The sequence below is a fragment of the Erpetoichthys calabaricus genome, chromosome 3 (genome assembly GCF_900747795.2).
Source record: "Erpetoichthys calabaricus chromosome 3, fErpCal1.3, whole genome shotgun sequence".
Lineage (NCBI taxonomy): Eukaryota > Metazoa > Chordata > Cladistia > Polypteriformes > Polypteridae > Erpetoichthys > Erpetoichthys calabaricus.
This window is the reverse complement of record NC_041396.2, coordinates 166,242,088-166,263,310: the sequence shown is the minus strand read 5'-3', so window position 1 is coordinate 166,263,310 and position 21,223 is coordinate 166,242,088. Positions and strand designations below refer to the sequence as shown.

The 21,223-nt window shown below is 40.6% G+C and overlaps 1 protein-coding gene across 5 annotated transcripts in view; it reads left to right on the top strand.

The window, feature by feature from the left end:
* Window positions 1-21,223, top strand: part of myo6a (myosin VIa) — a 257,094-nt gene that overhangs the window by 125,920 nt on the left and 109,951 nt on the right. For all 5 annotated transcript variants that reach the window (XM_051925546.1, XM_051925547.1, XM_028797486.2 and 2 more), the window contains exons 8-9: window positions 10,390-10,487; window positions 10,562-10,726. In XM_051925546.1, the coding sequence (XP_051781506.1) occupies window positions 10,390-10,487; window positions 10,562-10,726 (263 nt within the window). The remainder of the gene's footprint in view (window positions 1-10,389; window positions 10,488-10,561; window positions 10,727-21,223) is intronic.

The following is a 21,223-nucleotide window of genomic DNA, read 5'->3' as shown; positions in this document are numbered from 1 at the left end:
CACAATTATCTAACACCACTATATACAAAGTAATTCCCCCCTAGTTAATTCTGCCCATTGAAAAGGATATTTAAAATCGGCTGATTAAAAGAGCTAGGTCTGATTATAGCCTGCTTTCTCTATTTAAACTTTAACAATACTGAGCCCTAACTTCAATATGAAATTGAAAAGGTTTAACAAGCACATAATGCCACGATAAAATGACATTTGTGAAGAGATCATAAATTAAAGTTTTTAATGTCTGTCAGCTTTTGAAGGGCTGTAAAGGATCTGGGAGGCCACAGTGAAAGTTACAATTTCAAAATGAAAAACACTTTAAATAGTTGTGAATCTTCCCAGGGGTGGCCAGCCTGCCTTAATTACTCCAAGGGTCCATGTTAAAATCATCTAAGAAGCCACAAAGGATCCAGGAATTGCCTCTGCCTCTGGCTTCATTAAACAACAGCATGACAGAAACCACTTTTATCTAAGAAAAACATATAGTCATATGAAAAAGTTTCGGAACCCCTCTCAGCCTGCATAATAATTTACTCTACTTTCAACAAAAAAGATAACAGTGGTATGTCTTTCATTTCCTAGTAACATCTGAGTACTAGGGTGTTTTCCAAGCAAAGATTTTTAGTGAAGCAGTATTTAGTTGTATGAAATTAAATTAAATGTGAAAAACTGGCTGTGCAGAAATTTGGGTACCCTTGTAATTTTGCTGATTTGAATGCATGTAACTGCTCAATACTGATTACTTGCAACACCAAATTGGTTGGATTAGCTCGTTAAGCCTTGAACTTCATAGACTGGTGTGTCCAATCATGAGAAAAGGTATTTAAGGTGGTCAATTGCAAGTTGTGCTTCCCTTTGACTCTCCTCTGAAGAGTGACTGCATGGGATCCTCAAAGCAACTCTCAAAAGATCTGAAAACAAAGATTGTTCAGTATCATGGTTTAGGGGAAGGTTACAAAAAGCTATCTCAGAGGTTTAAACTATCAGTTTCAACTGTAAGGAATATAATCAGGAAATGGAAGGCCATAGGCACAGTTGCTATTAAACCCAGGTATGGCAGGCCAAGAAAAATACAGGAGCGGCATATGCGCAGGATTGTGAGAATGGTTACACGCAACCCACAGATCACCTCCAAAGACCTGCAAGAGCATCTTGCTGCAGATGGTGTATCTGTACACTGTTCTACAATTCAGTGCAATTTGCACAAAGAACATCTGTATGGCAGAGTGATGAGAAAGAAGCCCTTTCTGCACTCATGCCACAAACAGAGTCGCTTGTTGTATGCAAATGCTCATTTAGACAAGCCAAATTCATTTTGGAACAAAGTGCTTTTGGACTAATGAGACACAAATTGAGTTATTTGGTCATAACAAAAAGTGCTGTGCATGACGGATGAAGAACACCGCATTCCAAGAAAAACACCTGCTACCTACTGTCAAATTTGGTGGAGGTTCCATCATGCTGTTGGGCTGTGTGGCTAGTTCAGGGACTGGGGACCTTGTTAAAGTCGAGGGTCGGATGAATTCAACCCAATATCAACAAATTCTTCAGGATAATATTCAAGCATCAGTTACAAAGTTGAAGTTACACAGGGGTTGGATATTCCAACAAGACAATGACCCAAAAAACAGTTCGAAATCTACAAAGGCATTCATGCAGAGGGAGAAGTACAGTGTTCTGGAATGGCTGTCACAGTCCCCTGACTTGAATATCATCGGAAATCTATGGGATGATTTGAAGCAGGCTGTCCATGCTTGGCAGCCATCAAATTTAACTGAACTGGAGAGATTTTGTATGGAAGAATGGTCAAAAAGACCTGCATCTAGAATCCAGACACTCATCAAAGGGTATAGGAGGTGTCTAGAGGCTGTTATAGTTACAAAAGGAGGCTCAACTAAGTATTGATGTAATATCTCTGTTGGGGTGCCCAAATTTTGTTATGATGCATATTGCATATTTTCTGTTAATCCGATAAACAGTGTCACTGTTGAAATACTACTGTTTCCATAAGGCATGTCATATATTAAAATGAAGTTGCTACTTTGAAAGCTCAGCCAATGATAAACAAAAATCATAAAAATTAAGAGGGGTTCCCAGACTTTTTCATATGACTGTAGATGCTTATCTCTAATTTGCCAAATGACACTTGGGTAATATCCAAGACTTTTGGGAGAATGTTCTTTGGACAGTTGAGACAAAATGGGAGATGTGAACTTTTGGTTTGTTGTAAAGCAAACTTTCTACAGTAAAAATGTCATAAATATCAATATGATATTGATAGAGTAATGGTGTGAAGATGCTTTGCTACCTGGAAACCTGCTCAGCTTCTGCTGCTGCATTGCGTTGTGTATCAGAACATTTTAAGGAGAATGCCTGTCAGCAGTCAGAGAGCTGAACCTGAACCACAGTTTGGTAATTGGAATGTCGGAGAAGAAGCAAAATTAAAGTTTTTGACTGGCCTGGTCAAAATCCTGACTTAAACCAAATACAAATGCTGTGGTAGGGCCTGAAAAAAGCAGTTCACAGTTTAAAGTACTGAGTGTTTTTGATATAAATAAGATATGCAAGAAGAAATTGACAAAAATTCTCCATAGTACACTGCAAAAAAACTTAGGTAAGAAATAAGATATAAACACTGAATTTCAGGAGAAAATTACTTAATATTAGTGAAATTATCTGTCCATGCAGCAAGATAATTTTACTTGCCAAGACTATCTTAAAATAAGTTAGTTCCAATCTAGAAATAAGAAAGCGCTAATAGTGTTCAAAGGTTTGAAATAAGTAGAAAATGCTGTTTTTTAGAACAAATTACTTGAGATCAGACTTTCTACAGTGGAAATACACTGAATATTAGAAAATAATTTTTAATTCAGTTGTTTTTCATTCTTAATTTTAGCACACTGAAAAACGAAGACCAAGGAACAAGAGAATAAATCACTAATATAAGTGGAAAATTCTTAATACCAGTGGAGAATGAAAGTCTTGTTACTTGAAACAAGTTAGCTCATCTTGAAATAGGTAGTCCAATATTTAATCTCAGAGCATATATCTTAAAACAGGAAAATTATTTTACAAAAATCACAGAATAAGAAAAAAAAATATGATTATTAAGAAATAAATGGTTGAAATAAGCAAAATTATATAATGGGCGAGATACACTGACTTGGATTTTTAAAAAATTCAGAAATTAGTTAATTTCAACACATACTAAGCCATATTTGCATGATATATACAACACATTTCAGTCCACCTGAAGGTAAGGTAAAAGTAGCACAGTGCTCTCATTTTAGGATGGCCTTCATTTCAAATTGAAACCAAATATTTTAGCAGAGGTTTGAATTAAGAGTTCATTGCTACAACAAGACACATAATTAAGATATAATTTCCTGGTATATGTTGGCTTCCAGAATACATAAAATAATTTACAATAAAGACATAATCATTAGCATTGCTCTTTATTTAAGTATTACATCAGTATCCAACAGCACTACTGCTGTGTTTACAATACAGAAACAGAGAAAAACATAAGCACATGATAATTAGTTGACACAGGAAGATTACCTTGCATATAACACAAAAGTCATATCCATATCATTTTTGTACATTGTAGTTCAGGAGTGTCTCATCTTGTCAACAACTCACAGTCAGAAATGAATAACATAATTTTAATAGTGGTAACTTTGCCAAAAACCAGGACAAAGAAAATACAACCTAACATGATGAAATCCACAAAAAATCTAATTATTTTAATTAATTTATCTAATTGATTTTCAAATATTATGGTAATTATATACAGTGCATCATTACTGTTCTACATTTGGCTCACACAATTTTTCTTCTAGCATATTTGTATTTTTCCTTCAAATTATTTGGAATGTATGTACAATTTCTATTAATGGTTTCGAAGTTGACCACGGGCCCCTACAGGGTTGAGCTTCCAAGCTCTGTACCCGTGGCCCCCAAAGCAACTAGGGAGGACGCCCCCTCATGTTCTGGAGGAGGCACAAGCCCAAGCATCCTGGCCGGGTATGAACCCCCGCCGGGTACCACATTGCCCCATCGCCAGCAAAGACCCATTGGTCTGAGCGACACACCCCGTTAGGGCAGTTCAACCCCAAAGTGGGTCCTACTATTTGTCCAGGGTCCATTCCGGCACCCTGGAACTCTCTGTTTCGGCACCCTCTCCGAGGCCGTCACGCCCCTCTGTTCTGCGCCGCTTGTACCTTCGCAGCCTCCGCCGGTTGTGGGGCTGCCCCATCACCAGAGAAGTGTCATCCTGCCAGACGGTCCATTCGATGAGGGTTGGCTTCCCACGAAGCAGGTCCTACTGCTCATCCCGGGCCCAATCCTGCAACACACAGAAACAGGGGGGCAGAGCCGCTGCCTGGACACCCTTCCCTGGCGTCCCTCTGTGCTGCGCACTGGCAGCGCTCCCCCCTTTTACAAGGACCCCGGAACTTGCCTGTTGGGAACCCCCTCCGCGGGTTGCGTGTCCCTCCAGCTGACGGTACCGCCTGCTTTTCTCTCCATTCCACCAGCTCTGGGGAGTGGCCCTTCACTGGACGTGTGCACTAAGCTGCACGTCCCTTCCTGTTCGGCACTCATCCCTCGATCCCTCCTTTCCCTCTTGGACACCCTGACGGTTTGAGTCTGCGCATGACAAACTCGCAGCCCCGTTCCCGTCTGCATCCATGCAGAGCGACGGGACACTGCCGCGGGCTCGGGACGTCGGGCGCTAGGACCCAGGGCACTCATCAGCCCCTGTCCGCTCTGCCCTCTTGCTGTTGCTCCCCTTACTTCGCGAGCAGCCTGCCCCGCCGCATCCGCTGTCGGAGACCCACCGACATGGTTCCGATCACTGACATCACGGGCCCCATCGGTGGGATCTCCCCTTCTCTGTACGGGGTCGGTCTCACTTACCGTTCCCGCCGCATCCCTCCGGCTGAAGCCTCCAGCGCCGCGCTGATCCGCCCACTGTCGCAGCGTCATCACGGACGTGGCCGCCTTCACCTCCAGCTCCTTCAATCCTCTCCGGAGGATGCGCAGCACCTGAAACAATGACTCCGCGGGCTGGAGGCATTCCTCCAACTCATGCAGGGCCGTGAGCAAGCACAGATTGTCAGTCGGCGGTTGCCTTACCTTTATGTCAGGCAAATCCACCGGCTGCTCTCTGTGGGGCCTTCCCACAGGCCCCATCGGGTCCTTCCTCAGCCTGGGATTGACATTCCTTGGGCCTGCCTCCATCCAATCATCGGCGGACATGCAAGACACACCGCCCAATCCCGAGCCTGTCACTGGGAGTGACTTCCGGTCTGCGGCCATTTTGGCTCTGTTTCTCTGCCTCCTGGTGCGGCGACGTGCCTTCCTGGAACCGAGCAGCTGCTGCGGCTTGTCGAGCTGCAGCGACTTCTTTCTCGTGGCACCGCATGCTGCCGCCTCGGCGCCGACGACAGCCTGAGGCACGGCATACCGCTGCCACTGACGCAGACCCAGGCAGTCCCTGCCTACAACTAAAAAGGTAAGCTTGCCCCCGCGGGGCCTATTGCCATTGGGCAGTCCACTCACCTCCTGGGTCTCGTCTCTCTGTGGCGCCGTCCTCACCGCGTTGCCGTTCCGGACATCTTCGGCGACAGTGTGCCTGCTGGATCTTGCTGCACTCCGGCAACATTCTTGATCTTTTCCCCGCACCAGGGGAATACGGCCGTTTAGTGAACCGGTGGCGGGCCATGAGGTGAATTGCTCACGTGGGGTAGTGCATGCGCTGCTCCCGCGGCGTGTGTGTGGGCTAACCTGCTGCTCCGGACTGCCCACAAAATTATTTTTTTGGGGTCCCTGCCTTGTATCAGGCAGAGAGTCCCATCTGGGATGCCATTGTGGTGAACAGCCCGGACACAGACAGGTAGACATGTTGGTTTCACCACACACACGTTTATTATACATAATATTTACAGTATAAGTGCACAAACCCAGTGCCGCAGCACCAATCACCCCTTAAGTCCTTGGCCACACTCACAATGCCTTTACAGTCTCTGGTCTGCCTCCCCTTTATAAAGGCGGCCCCTTTTATACACCCCGGCTCCCAAGGCATCGGGGGCGCCCCCTGGCGTTGACCACGGGCCCCTACAGGGTTGAGCTTCCAAGCTCTGTACCCGTGGCCCCCAAAGCAACCAAAGAGGACGCCCCCTCGTGTTCTGGAGGAGGCACAAGCCCTCCTCCGGTCCTACTGGGCATCCCAGCCGGGCATGAACCCCCGCTGTGTACCACAGTATCTCTAATAGAAGCGACTTGGGTCGTGTTCGCTTTTATTACCGGTAATAGCCTGAGGCGCGTGCAATGCAGTTAGAACTTAGCACATTTTTAAAAGATACATTTCAATTTATTTTTAAGCAAGCAGAAGTCTGTATCAGAACGTCTTTAACAACATTTTTTCATGAATCACTGTAACAAATAAATAATTCAACGACATTTAACAACATTTATTTCATAATAACTCTCTGTATATATGAAATCTAACAATGATGGCGCTCGATAAAAAGAGCCCGTTGTTGCTGTACAGCCTCAAACCACTCATTAATGCCTAAAATGGCAAGAAAAGCGCCAAATGTACTAATATGTTCGAATGCAAGAACTGCGTGCAGTGGAAGTTATAATTCAGGGCAGTGTTTGCTGGATAAAATGCAAAGGTGAAAACCGGAAATGAGAAAATAAATATTTATAACATAAACACCTGCATTTGTTTTTAGAATTTCATGTAATGGTTACACGAAACTAGCTTTCCCCACTACTTTTGTTTTGTGTCGTAATGATTATAGGTATCAACGTGGACAGGTGAATTCTTGTGGATTCATAAAAACAGAATGCACTGCAGCAACAGTAAATGTCAATTAGAAACTTAACTTTTAATATTTCCAGTGTAACTTCGTGAAGTGAATCCATTGGTTTATATGCAGAAATATGTTACTTATCAGCTGCGAAGAGCAAAGCAGTATTTTAGCTATCTATGTAACGTTGTTAATAACCTTACGGTGAGAACGTTTCGAAACGTAACATCTGATGCGCGGGAAAACTAAGGACGCTTCTCAGGGAACGCGTTTACGCATGCTCAAAGAAAGGTATGTTCCATTACATCCAAAGAAGGGGTCTTAAACAGCACTGGATATTATATTTGAAAAAAAAAAAAAATAACCGTACTTGTAAAAAAAAAAACCAAAAACAATTGGACACTGCAAAGAAACTGTAATTATACCATTAGCTTTTCATATACTCAACAATGTCATTGACATAAATACATTTTTTTGCTAAAATAATGGAACGATCCTGTATATTACACCACATAACGGCTACAGTCGCTCAGTACTCGTGCTTTTTGCTGTTTAAACACCAAAGATGATTTAGCGTTGTTTTATTTGCAGCTCGTTTGTGGCTTTGAGTTTCAAGCTACTTTTGAGCCATATCAACACTACACATTATATTGTTTGGAGTTTCAAGTTCATGATGCTGTGTTCTTTGATAGAGATGTTTTGTCATTTGAAATTAAAATCACTAACCTGGTTAAGTCCACCCGTTTTGTTGATGCTATGAAGCTGGTTAATTTTAATTCCTGTGAGACTATATGATTGAAAAACAAAATATATATTCTTGTGAAGTACTATCATGGGGCTATCATTAAACTATATAAAACTTTTTAAAGATTTCAAATTCTTGAACTTTTCTTTTTATGTTAATAAATTCCAGCAACACTGTTTGGATTAAGCCATTTATTTGACACAGTTACAAAATTCTTGCATCAAACCACCAGACACATTTTTTATACAAGGGTCATTTATTTTTAAATGTGGAAACCATTTTGATTTGAAGAAAAATGTTACCACTTGAATATAATAAAGTACAGTAATCCCTCGCTATATCGCGCTTCGCCTTTCGCGGCTTCACTCCATCGCGGATTTTATATGTAAGCATATTTAAATATATATCGCGGATTTTTTGCTGGTTCGCGGATTTCTGTGGACAATGGATCTTTTAATTTCTTGTACATGCTTCCTCAGTTGGTTTGCCCAGTTGATTTCATACAAGGGACACTATTGGCAGATGGCTGAGAAGCTACCCAACTTACTTTTCTCCCTCTCTTGTGCTGAGTTTCTCTGATTCTGACGTAGGGGGATTGAGCAGGGGGGCTGTTCGCAAACCTAGACGATACGGACGCTCGTCTAAAAATGCTGAAAGATTATCTTCACGTTGCTACCTTCTGTGCAAGCTGCTTCTTGAAGCGACATGCTGCACTGTGCTTCACATACTTAAAAGCTCAAAGGGCACGTATTGATTTTTCACTGTTTGTTTTTATCTGTCTGTCTCTCTCTCTCTCTCTCTGCTCCTGACAGAGGGAGTGTGAGCTGCCGCCTTCAACAGCCTTGTGCCGCGGTGCTTCGCATACTTAAAAGCCAAACAGCCCTATTGATTTGTTTGCTAAAGATTGTTTTCTCTATCTATGTGACATTCTGTGCTCCTGACACGCACTCCTTTGAAGAGGAAGATATGTTTGCATTCTTTTAATTGTGAGACAGAACTGTCATCTCTGTCTTGTCATGGAGCACAGTTTAAACTTTTGAAAAAGAGACAAATGTTTGTTTGCAGTGTTTGAATAACGTTCCTGTCTCTCTACAACCTCCTGTGTTTCTGCGCAAATCTGTGACCCAAGCATGACAATATAAAAATAACCATATAAACATATGGTTTCTACTTCGCGGATTTTCTTATTTCGCAGGTGGCTCTGGAACGCAACCCCCGCGATGGAGGAGGGATTACTGTACTACCCTTTGCAGGGAATCCAGCTGTTAAATCATACTAGTTACAGGGAAAGGCCACTGAATTAGGCAAGTGTTAATCTGAAATGGCATAGTTGTTAACAAAATCAAGGTTGTATTTTAAAACTTTCTGGAATAAAAAGAGTTTAATTTAAGTCTCGGGGTTGTGTCTTACTCATTTCTTAAAACAAGATAAACCTAGAAAGTTTTTGTTCTTGAAATAAGAATATATGTCCTGATATGCTCATCACTGTAGTTGATAAGTCTTTTCTCTCACAGTTGTGCTTTTTTTAAGTCGAAATTGTCTTGGAATTACACTTTACATCTAAGTCAGATAGCTTAAGACCAGTTATCTTGAATTGAGAAAAATAATCTAGCAAGTATCATTGCAACATGAGATATTAGATATATTACCTTAAAATAAGAAATTTTTACTTGTTAAGAAAAAATGTTTTGCTGTGTATTGTTGAGAATTGATATTGAATTATAGAAAGTATTTGGTTACATTCTTTACAATTAAAGGTGATAGTAATTACCCGTTTTTCACCGTAAGGGGACCAATTACCTTTACACACAGCAATTACCTTCTCAGGTAGTACTGGCTGGTATTGGATAACTTTGTTAGTTTAATAAATGACATGTTATAAAAAATTATTTGGTAATTAAGATGCCTTTTATCTTATATAAATCATAACCAAAATTTATTTGAAGATCTGAAAACATTTACTATCAAAAAGTTGCAATAATGGAGTAAATAGAGAAACAACAAATTATCTTTTTATAGCTTTGGATCTAGAGTCCGCTAGGATTATAAATACATATAGCTGACTAATTTTCATTCAATTGTTTTGTTTTACAATGCAAACCCATACTTAGAGAGTTGTATTATATTACGGTGCATATTTAAAAATATCCAAAACACATTATTCTTCCTGGCCTTTAGGTATTGCTATATTATGATTCATAAAACATATACCGACATTCTCCTGGACTCGACAAGAGTTCACAAAGTGGCAAGATACTTCCAAAACATGGAGGCAGGTTTCTATACATGTTTATTTAAAATAAATAATTAAAAAGACAACTTAAACTGCCAGTCTTATATATCCATTTCAGTCTTAAACAGTGATCCTAATTTAATACTGTTTGTTTGATTTTTTACGATTACTTATTTGGCAAAGAGTATGGCATTTTACTTGGACTGTATTGACATCCATATTTGCTGTGTTGCATGAGATTATTTTTAATACTTCATCTTTGCTACCACTCTCATTAAAGTTATCCCAGATGTAAGATCCATTTTGAACAATTGTTTAAGCATTTCTTTAAAATATGACAGCCTTACGTGAATGCACGTCTTCTCTGCTTTTTTTTTTGCCACCAGAGAAATCTTTAATCTTAGCCCTTTCACTTTTTCTGTTTGCTTTCATATTTGTAATTTATTGAAGGAAATATTTGTAGAGAAACAGTAAAAATGAGAAATATTACATAGTGTACCATGTATAGTACATACAATGTTTATCGCATAATAGTTTATTTTTTATTGTTTTACTATGTTACAATTAATTGCTTTTTTCTTCTTGTTTTCCAGCCAATCCCTTGCTGGAAGCTTTTGGAAATGCTAAAACAGTGCGAAACAACAACAGTAGTCGATTTGGGAAATTTGTAGAAATTCATTTTAATGAAAAGGTAATAAATATTTATTGTTAGGACAATGAAGAAATGCAGCCATAATTTTAAAATATTTTTATTGTTTCCTGCAGAATTCTGTTGTAGGAGGATTTGTGTCACATTATCTTTTGGAGAAATCCAGGATCTGTGTGCAGAGTAAGGAAGAGCGAAACTATCATATATTTTATCGGTTATGTGCTGGTGCTTCTGAAGATATTAGAGAACAATTTCATTTGAACTCTCCTGATAACTTCAGAGTAAGTAGTTACTATATGGTGGAAGTCTAGTTAATATATATTTGTGCACCATATGGCCAGAACGTTGTGGAGACATGACTATCATACCTATATGGGTTTGTTGGACATCCCATTACAAAACCTTGGACATTATTAAATTGTTTCCCCACCCTTTTGCGGCTATAACAGTCTTCATTCTTCTGACAAGGTTTTCCCCGGGATTTTGGAATGTGTCTATGGGAACTTATGCCCATTTAGTCAAAAGTGTATTTGAGAGGTCAGGTACTGGCTCACAACCAACATTATAATTCATCCCAAAGGTATTTAATAGGATTGAGGTCAGGGCTCCATGTCTTCATAGACCTGGCTGTATGCATAGGGGCACAATCATGTTGGAACAGAAAAAAGCTTTCCCTAAACTGATGCCACAAAGTTGTATGTGCACAATTGTCTAAAATGTCTTTATATGCTATAGCATTACAATTACCCTTCACTGGAGTCAAGGGGCTGGCCCAACACTGAAAACTACCCTCATACCACTATCCCCACTCCACCAAACTTTACAGTAGGCAATATGCAGTCCAGAAGGAAGCATTCTCCTGGCACCTACCAAACCAAGATTTCATCCATCAGACTGCCAGGTAGTGAAATGTGATTCATTCACTCCAGAGAACACGCTTGCAATGTTCCAGAGTTTAAATACAAAGTGTTACAACACTCCAGCTGATGCTTAGCATTACCCATAGTAATCTTAAGCTTTTGTGCAGATTCCTCCATGGAAAAATACTTCATGAAGCTCTGGATGCACAGTTCTTGTGCTGATGTTGCTTACAGAGGCAGTTTGGAACTCTGTAGTGGGTGATGCTACAGGAAATAGCTGATTTTTACATCCTGTGTGCTTCAGTACTTGGTGGGCCACTCTGTGTGTTTATGTGGTCCACCACTATATGCCTGAGCTGTTGTTGCTTCTAGACACTTCCAGTTCATAGTAATACCTCTATCGTTACAATTAAGCGAGGCAGGTCTAGCAAAACACATATTTCTTATCCTGACTCGAGGTAACGGTGGTATGCTATGACAGTGCCACATTTAAAGTCACTAAGCTCTTCAGTTCGACCCATTCTACTGTCAGTGTTTGTCAGTGCAGATTGCATGACTATGTGCTTGATTTTATGCATGTGTTACACAAATTAATATATACATGCACAGAATGCACAAGGATCTGTGATTTTCAAAGTCCCTTTTTTTTTTTTTTTAATTGCACAAGTAGCATTAGGGTGGGAACCAAATTTAAAAGAGCAAAATTAACTTCCCCAGTGACCTCTATGCTTCAACACCTTGTAATTTGCGCATTCCTCCCTTTTTAATTTTTTTTTATTATTATTCAGAAAAAAGTAGTTGAGAGGTCATGCCCAGACAATATTTTTGCAAATATCTTGTTTGAGAGCACTATAGTTTACTTTTAAATTAAGCCAACAATGAGAAAAACATACTGAAAACATGTCATATAGTTGTGAAATTGTTTGTTTTAAAGATTCAAAGATGGGAGTACATAAATAATTTTATATATATCCAGTCCTAAATTTGAATTTATGACTCGGCTGTGGTCAGTGTACAGTTTTCATGCTCTTCGGATGTCTGTACAAGTAGATAGATAGATAGATAGATAGATAGATAGATAGATAGATAGATAGATAGATAGATAGATAGATAGATAGATAGATACTTTATTAATCCCAAAGGGAAATTCACATTCTCCAGCAACAGCATACTGATACAATAAACAATATTAAATTAAAGATTGATAATAATGCAGGTAAAAAACAGACAATAACTTTGTATAATGTTAAATGTTAACGTTTAACCCCCCCCCCCGCGCAGGTGGAATTGAAGAGTCGCATAGTGTGGGGGAGGAATGATCTCCTCAGTCTGTCAGTGGAGCAGGACAGTGACAGCAGTCTGTCGCTTAAGCTGCTCTTCTGTCTTGAGATGATACTATTTAGTGGATGCAGTGGATTCTCCATAATTGATAGGAGCCTGCTGAGCGCCTGTCGCTCTGCCACAGATGTCAAACTGTCCAGCTCCATGCCAACAATAGAGTCTGCCTTCCTCACCAGTTTGTCCAGGCGTGAGGCATCTTTCTTCTTAATGCTGCCTCCCCAGAACACCACCGCGTAGAAGAGGGCGCTCGCCACAACCGTCTGATAGAACATCTGCAGCATCTTATTGCAGATGTTGAAGGACGCCAGCCTTCTAAGGAAGTATAACCGGCTCTGTCCTTTCTTACACAGAGCATCAGTATTGGCAGTCCAGTCTAATTTATCATCCAGCTGTACTCCCAGATATTTATAGTTCTGCACCATCTGCACACAGTCACCTCTGATGATCACGGGGTCCATGAGGGGTCTGGGCCTCCTAAAATCCACTACCAGCTCCTTGGTTTTGCTGGTGTTCAGTTGTAGGAGGTTTGAGTCGCACCATTTAACAAAGTCATTGATTAGGTCCCTATACTCCTCCTCCTCCCCACTCCTGATGCAGCCCACGATAGCAGTGTCATCAGCGAACTTTTGCACATGGCAGGACTCAGAGTTGTATGGAAGTCTGATGTATATAGGCTGAACAGGACCGGAGAAAGTACAGTCCCCTGTGGCGCTCCTGTGTTGCTGACCACAATGTCAGACCTGCAGTTCCCAAGATGCACATACTGAGGTCTGTCTGTAAGATAGTCTACGATCCATGCCACCAGGTATGAATCTACTCCCATCTCTGTCAGCTTGTCCCTAAGGAGCAGAGGTTGGATTGTGTTGAAGGCGCTAGAGAAGTCTAGAAACATAATTCTTACAGCACCACTGCCTCTGTCCAAGTGGGAGAGGGATCGGTGTAGCATATAGATGATGGCATCCTCCGCTCCCACCTTCTCCTGATATGCAAACTGCAGAGGGTCAAGGGCGTGTTGAACCTGTGGCCTCAGATGGTGAAGCAGCAGCCTCTCCATGGTCTTTATCACATGTGATATCAGAGCAACAGGCCGGAAGTCATTCAGCTCACTAGGACGTGATACCTTTGGGACTGGGGTGATGCAAGATGTTTTCCAAAGCCTCGGGACTCTCCCCTGTTCCAGGCTCAGGTTGAAGATGCGCTGTAGAGGACCCCCCCCCCCCAGCTCCGATGCACAGACCTTCAGCAGTCGTGGCGATACTCCATCTGGGCCCGCTGCTTTGCTGGCACGAAGTCTCCTCAGCTCTCTGCTCACCTGCGCTGCTGTAATTGTGGGTGGGGATGTCTCTCCTATGCTGGTATCAGCAGAAGGATGTGTGGGGGGTGCAGTACTCCGAGGTGAGAGTGGGTTAGGGTGGTCAAACCTGTTGAAGAAGTTGTTCATTTGGTTTGCTCGCTTCACGTCTCTCTCGATGGTGGCACCCCGCTTCGAGCTGCAGCCAGTGATGATCTTCATCCCATCCCACACTTCCTTCATGCTGTTATTCTGCAACTTCTGCTCCAGCTTTCTCCTGTACTGCTCCTTCGCCTCCCTGAGCTGGACTCGAAGTTCCTTCTGCACGCGCTTGAGCTCATGCTGATCACCGCTTTTAAAAGCCCTTTTCTTCTGGTTCAAAAGGCCCTTGATGTCACTTGTAATCCATGGCTTGTTGTTAGCATAGCAGCGTACAGTTCTTACTGGAACTACAATGTCCATACAGAAGTTGATGTCAGTAGTGCAGTCAACAACCTCCTCAATGTTCTCACTATGTGATCCCTGCAGGATATCCCAGTCTGTAGTTCCAAAGCATTCTCTAAGAGCTTTCTCTGTCTCTGGGGACCACTTCCTGAATGAGCGTGTAGTTGTAGGTAGGACTGTCACTCTGGGTTTATAGTGAGGCTGAAGCAGAACCAGGTTATGATCTGCTTTCCCAAGTGCAGGCAGCGGGGTGGCGCTATATGCGTCTTTAACGTTTGCATACAGTAAAGCAATAGTCTTATTTCCCCGGGTGTTACAGTCCACATACTGGGAGAAGGCAGGTAATGTTTTGTCCAGCGTCACATGGTTAAAGACTCCAGCGATTAGCACAAGCGCCTCAGGGTGCTGCGTTTGTAACTTAGCAACAGCAGAATGGATGATGTCACTCGCTGTCTCAACGTCCGCCCGAGGAGGAATGTAAACGATAACAACAATGACGTGTCCAAACTCTCTGGGCAAGTAATAGGGACGCAAACTTACGGCCAACAGTTCGATGTCCCTGCAGCAAGTGGAGACTTTGACATTAACATGTCCAGAGTTACACCACCGTGTATTAACATAGAGAGCGAGTCCTCCTCCTTTGTGCTTCCCGCAGGTACTTGCATCTCTGTCTACTCTAACTGTGCTAAACCCGGGTAGCTCCACGTTAGCATCTGGGATGGTGGTAGTTAGCCACGTTTCGCAAAAGCACAACAAACTGCATTTTCTGTAGGTTCTGACATTTTTCACCAGCGCAGCCAGCTCGTCGATCTTATTTGAGATTGAGTCCACGTTTCCCAGAATCACAGAAGGCACCGAGGGCTTAAAACGCCACTTTCTCGCAAGCCGCTTCATTTTTTGCTTAGAGCCAGCTCTGCTGCCACGATACCGCCTTCTTACCTCGTCGGGTAAATAGGGTACCACTCCGGCATTGGCATTTGTTCTCAGCGCTCTAAGTTGAGTACTTGAATAGACGAGTCTTGGCGTGTAAAAATCCATGCCCACATTGTAAAAGTAAGTGTGTCCAGGGAACGAATCCTCATAAAATAAAGTGATAGGAGTGATCAATAAAAAAGAGAAAGATAAAAGTAGAAAAAATAAATAAGTAGAAAAATAAAGTCGTACACGGAGCTGCTGAAAAGGCTGCCACTCTCTAGTATTATTAGAGATGTAAGTGTACATCTGGTCCTCCTGTCTGCTTTCCACATCTCAAAGACATAAAAAATAGGTCAGTTGGCAAGTCTAAATTACTCATATGAGTGTGTGTAAATGTGTCCTGCACTGACCACCCTTATCCCAATAAAGGGCCAATGTGACAGTGACCTGGTTGAGGGGGCTAGAAAATGGAAGAAGGGAAATATTTTAGCTTTCTGGTTTCATTCATAAAAAAGTCAAACAAATGTAATCTTTTTCCATAGAAACAATAGAAGAGTTATTTTGTTGTCAATAATTTTAAAGCCTATTTGGAAATGGTAATTACACCTTTCAACAAATATAGAGCTAGCTAAACAAAAAAATATTTCTTAAATAAGGCAGTTACTAGCCTAATGTTCTTATGTTATATTTTTATGGATATTTTTTGGCACATTCTTTCCACTTCTGTTGGAACTGTACTGGTAACAGGATGAGTAGCTCAGATCTAGCTACCATTCTTGGGCATCAAAAATGCAGCACAAATGCTTCCAAGTCATGTGAATAATATCTCCTTCCAGCTTGTCTTAGGGGGGTTGTGCCTGTTAGACTGTGGAAACCTCAATTGAGCAGCCTCGTCTGGATTTTAAGGAGAAAGTCCTTCCAGAGTGTACGGGTTTTGATCCTGTCACAGGAACCTCCATTTTGCTGTTTATATGAACAATCTTTTTTTTTTATTTAATGGCCATCAAAAGTTGATTACCATATTTGAGGATGCAGTCGACATAGACATTTATCTGTAAGCTAAGGTTTTCAACAGAGGGCTTGACTTTCACTTCACTATCACCATTCATTACAATGCTGGCAGTCATAGTGCCATCACACCAATGGTTATTGTCATGATTGTCTTTACCTGGCTTCATGACCAAGACCTTAATACATTCTAAATCCTTCAGTGAGTGCATCTGCTGCCTCTTATATTGACAGAGCAAACCACTATTTCTAGAATAGGATTTTGACCTCAGATCCAGAGGTATTGATTATCATCCTGACTAAGTCGTGCTTTTATAAGAACTGCTGCATTACACTGTTTAGATCAATCAGATCTCAGTCAGGCAACATAAGAAAACAACATAATTCTTTTTAATTAATATTTATTAATATTTGTTCTATTTATAAATCCTGAGTTATGTGAGGATGTGTAACGTGTGAGATAAATGAAGCGCAGTAGTGGAGAAGCTGCATGGCCTGTGAAATCTTGTGCTTGTAATTTTAGTACTGTTGAATGACCAGGTTTGGCTGTTGTTCTTTTTTTGACCTTGGAACACTTATGTATTTTTTTTTCTTTTTTCAGCTTCCTTGGCTAAAATATTTTTTCGTCTCGTCTTTGGCCATCTGACTACAGGATATGCTATCAGATTGCACACTGATATTTCCTTTAGTATTATTAGAGATTTACAAACTACCTGTATTTATTTTTGTAACTTAATTTATATTCACCCTAATTAGAGATTCTTCCTTTTCTATATTTGACATATTTGTAATTGTTGTTTTTTTTTTTTTGCTATTTAAAAACTAAGCACTTTAAACTATGCTTTTGTACAAAAATGTGCTATATAGTAAATGTTACTGCTGCTGTTACTTCTTAGTAGTATCCGTGGAACCAGGCTAATTTCCCTGATTGGCCTAGCCCAATAGCAGAAAGACAAGTATTGATCTTTGTCATCATCAATTTGAAACAGATTTATATCTAATTTTCCTGTTAGGTATATGGTTACTCTCCATATGTTTTTTACATATTAATTGTGTGCTTTTATATTATAAAGAAGTATCCATGTTTCTGTTATGAATTACAAGAGCCCAAAGTGTAGCTTAGTGTAAAATTCCCACTGCATGGGGTCTCGCATCTACTGATATACTAGGTCAGAAATTAAAAAAAAACAAAGCAATGAAATAAATTTGAAATGTATTAGTTAATTAATACTTACTATATGCTTCTAACAAAACATAACTAGTCTGTTTTTAAATATTGCTTTTTTGTTGGTTGCTTCTTGATTTTTGAAAAGAATACCTTTATAGGGCTCTTTTTAATAGTATTATATGCTGATTATTATATTATATGCTGATGAGGCAAAAGTAGTTAAGATGCAGAACAGCTGTTTTAAACAGAATGTGATGGGATCTGCAGGAAAATAAAACTAAATGCCTGGAAAGGAAAGGAAAGGCAAAAGGCACAGAAGTCAATGAGATGTACAAAATGAGGAAGGAAAGAAATAATCTGTTAGGACTGTTACAGGAAGGTAGGAAGTAGTGGATAGGAAGCAAACTGCCTGATAAATATCAAAGATTATCAAGGCTGATGAAACTGAGAATGCAGCACAATTGTGGGCTGAATTACGTCCATGTGGATTTTACATGTTCTCTGTTTCTCCAGTTTTCCTACAACTACTCCCATATCCCCAAAGCCATACTGGTTAGGTTCATTTTGTAATGCATGTTTGCCTGTTGTGAGTATGGATATGTGTGTGAGTGAACCCCGTGATAGATACCTGTTCTGGGCCATTTCCTGCATTATGGCCAGTACTTCCAGGTTAGTCTCTGACCCTCTGCATCCCTAAATTGTATTGTCCAGGTTTGAGAATGTTATAACAATGGGCTAAATAATGTTAAAAAAATGTAAAGAGAAGCTTTTGAATGTGGACAAGAAATGGGCTAATACAATGGTTTTCAAACTGGCTGTACTTGGTGGGGCCACAGCAGACCTGGGGCCTCATGTATAAACGGTGCGTACGCACAGAAATGTTGCGTACGAACCTTTCCACGCTCAAATCGCGATGTATAAAACCTAAACTTGGCGTAAAGCCACGCACATTTCCACGGTAACTCATTCCTTGGCGTACGCAATTTATCCGCCCGGTTTTGCAGACTGGCGGCACCCAGTTTCAAAGCAGTGCTACTGTTCCTGTGTGATCACTCTTTCTTTCTTAAATCCACATTCCTGGCACGGCTTTATAAATACACTGAAATTAACTGCATATTGTTTATTAGTGTAATGCATCTGATTGTAATTAACCTGTAGCAATATAATGGTCCAGGGAATAGCCATAGTATTCCAAATACCATAACTGCTTTAGCGTTGTAACTCTCACTGCATCTTCTTTCAGCTGATCCCGTTAAGGGTTGCCACAGCAGATCATCTTTTCCCACATTACTCCCACTGCACCACTCGGAGTATTTATATCACTGTATCTGAGTGGGAAATCACAGCAGCAGCTGATTGGAAAGAGAATTATCGGTACACAGCATGAAGCAGATGCTGCCTGAGCCACAGAAAACGCTTTAGTCCCTGTACGGACTTCGCGGTTTAGAAACAGTTTCATCCCAAGAACTCTAAACACACTAAATCAGTCCATCAAGTGCTCCTTGTAGAAATATTTGGACTTATAAGTACAATTACCCCACTGTAAACTTGCACTACAGTTATAATATTGCACAACCTGCGCCACTTTATAAAGCGCGTATTTACATGTGATGACGGTATTCATTTCTAAGACGAAATGCAGCAAAACATGTTGATTATATTATACAGATAAAACTTTAACTTCATTTAAATAATCTGTATTGTTAATAATTAAACATGTGAGGACACGGTGCCGCAGCGCTAGCTAGTTCAGTAATTGTTCCTGCCTTGCGCTGTATTATTGCTGGTGCTGACGCGACACTGGAAAGACAGACGGATATAATAATTAAACACGTACTACTAAGATATTTCAATGTTCCTTAAAAGTTTTGAAGAATCGAAGTTCTAAGCTTACAGATGGCTTCACGTCTATTACATAGCTTATTGTGTGGCGATTGAGTTTTTGGAGAAAGAAAAGTAAGGACAGGAATTGGAGGTTAGTACGTTTGAAAGAGACAGTACTGCTGTGATAAATTATTTAACTGAAGGTTGCGCATGGCGCAGCAAGCCTCTTGCGTGAGACATGAACAAGCACTGCGCCACCGTGTTCCCATGTTTAATAACATGCTTTCATTCCTATCATCATGAAAAAGATATCACATATACATCTCAGTATTTTAATTATTCAGAGAGCTGTAATATCAAGAATGTAATGGAGTATGTGTCCCGTCGGAGAAAGAGAAAGCCCGTTTAAAAAGCAGGTAGTGATTCATACACACAGAGTACATAGAAGATCAAATACAGAACAAAGCATTTAACATGCCACTTTAGTTACAATAGGATTTGAGAAACTAGTAAATTAAACGATTTTAAGATGAAGTTTATGATGTTCTACTTTAATGGCAAAATAAACTACGTGATTAAAGTGGAAATTTCGAGATTAAAGTTGACATTTCGTGCTTTTTTCCCCACTGTGTGCCTTTTTTTTGTCTGTACCCTAATAAGCTTTCATATGACACTCAGACGGTGGGCTACGACTTGCTTTTTCACGGCGACTTTGATATGTGATTTCTTTTTTATTTCGGGCACTGTGCGACTTTGTGAAGTTGAGCCTTCGAGTTTCTCCGACACTCTGTCACTCGATCAGCTTCCTTTTGTTGATTATACCACTGTTTAAACCAACAAATAGTACGTTTTCATTTGCCTCCACTTGGTATTCGCTGAAATTCTTATATTTTCTCCCGTGCTTTTCCCATTGTCTTTTCACAGAAGGCTATTTATATTGATTTGCATATTCAAAGAGGCGTAATTCTGGGAGGAGTTGGGGCGGGACAGAAGGCGCGTGCACGTGCGTTACTTTTCACGCAAATCGGGATTTATGTAGTAGAAGAACGTGAAAGTATGCGTGCGCACAGATTCCTGCATCTGGATTTTTCTGTGCGTACGCACAATCCCGCTTTTGTGCTTACGCCATGTTATAGTGTGAGTTCTATGCACGGCGTTATACATGAGGCCCCTGGTGAGGTTGACACACTTAAGAGGAAAAAAAAATCCTGTTTCAAATATTGTGTTTAGATTGCCTTGTGTAGTTTTTAAATAAACCTAACACAAAATGTTACATTAAACTAGCCCTATATTAATATAGTTAGTCAATATTGACTAGAGCTGCAGTTTACAAGTTCTGTGGTTTGCAAGCTGCTGTCAGGTGATGTAAAACTGGGGGACGTGCCCCTTAACATGACCATTGGTTACACAACGGCCAAACCCGAGTCTCCACACTTTGCCCTATTTCTGTCTCACAGTGCTTGTGCTGCAAGACTCCACACCTGACTACACCAATTCCACTGCTTATATAGTATTTGACATAATATCTCCCTCTCACTCCCCACCTGTTTGAGCTGATCCATGCCAGGATCGTCACAGCCATGGAACAACATGTTAAGAATGATGGATGAGTGCTGTCTTTCTACCCCTAAGGTCCGATTAACCAACATTACAGTATTTTTATATTTGGTAAATGTTTTTGGTGTACTTGTCATTTTAGACTAATGTAGAAGATTATACATTGAAGAACAAATAAGAATGTTGACAATTATAATAAAATAAACATATCTGACATTTCATTTTAGGGTCTGTTAATATTAATTAACAATGTTTGTTAATCTTCATCACACCTTAAAAAAAATTCTGGAACAGGATGAACACAGAAGCTGAACTGTGTAGCCATGAAGCAGACTCCATGCTAATATTGACTTTGAGTCATTTTCCTCTT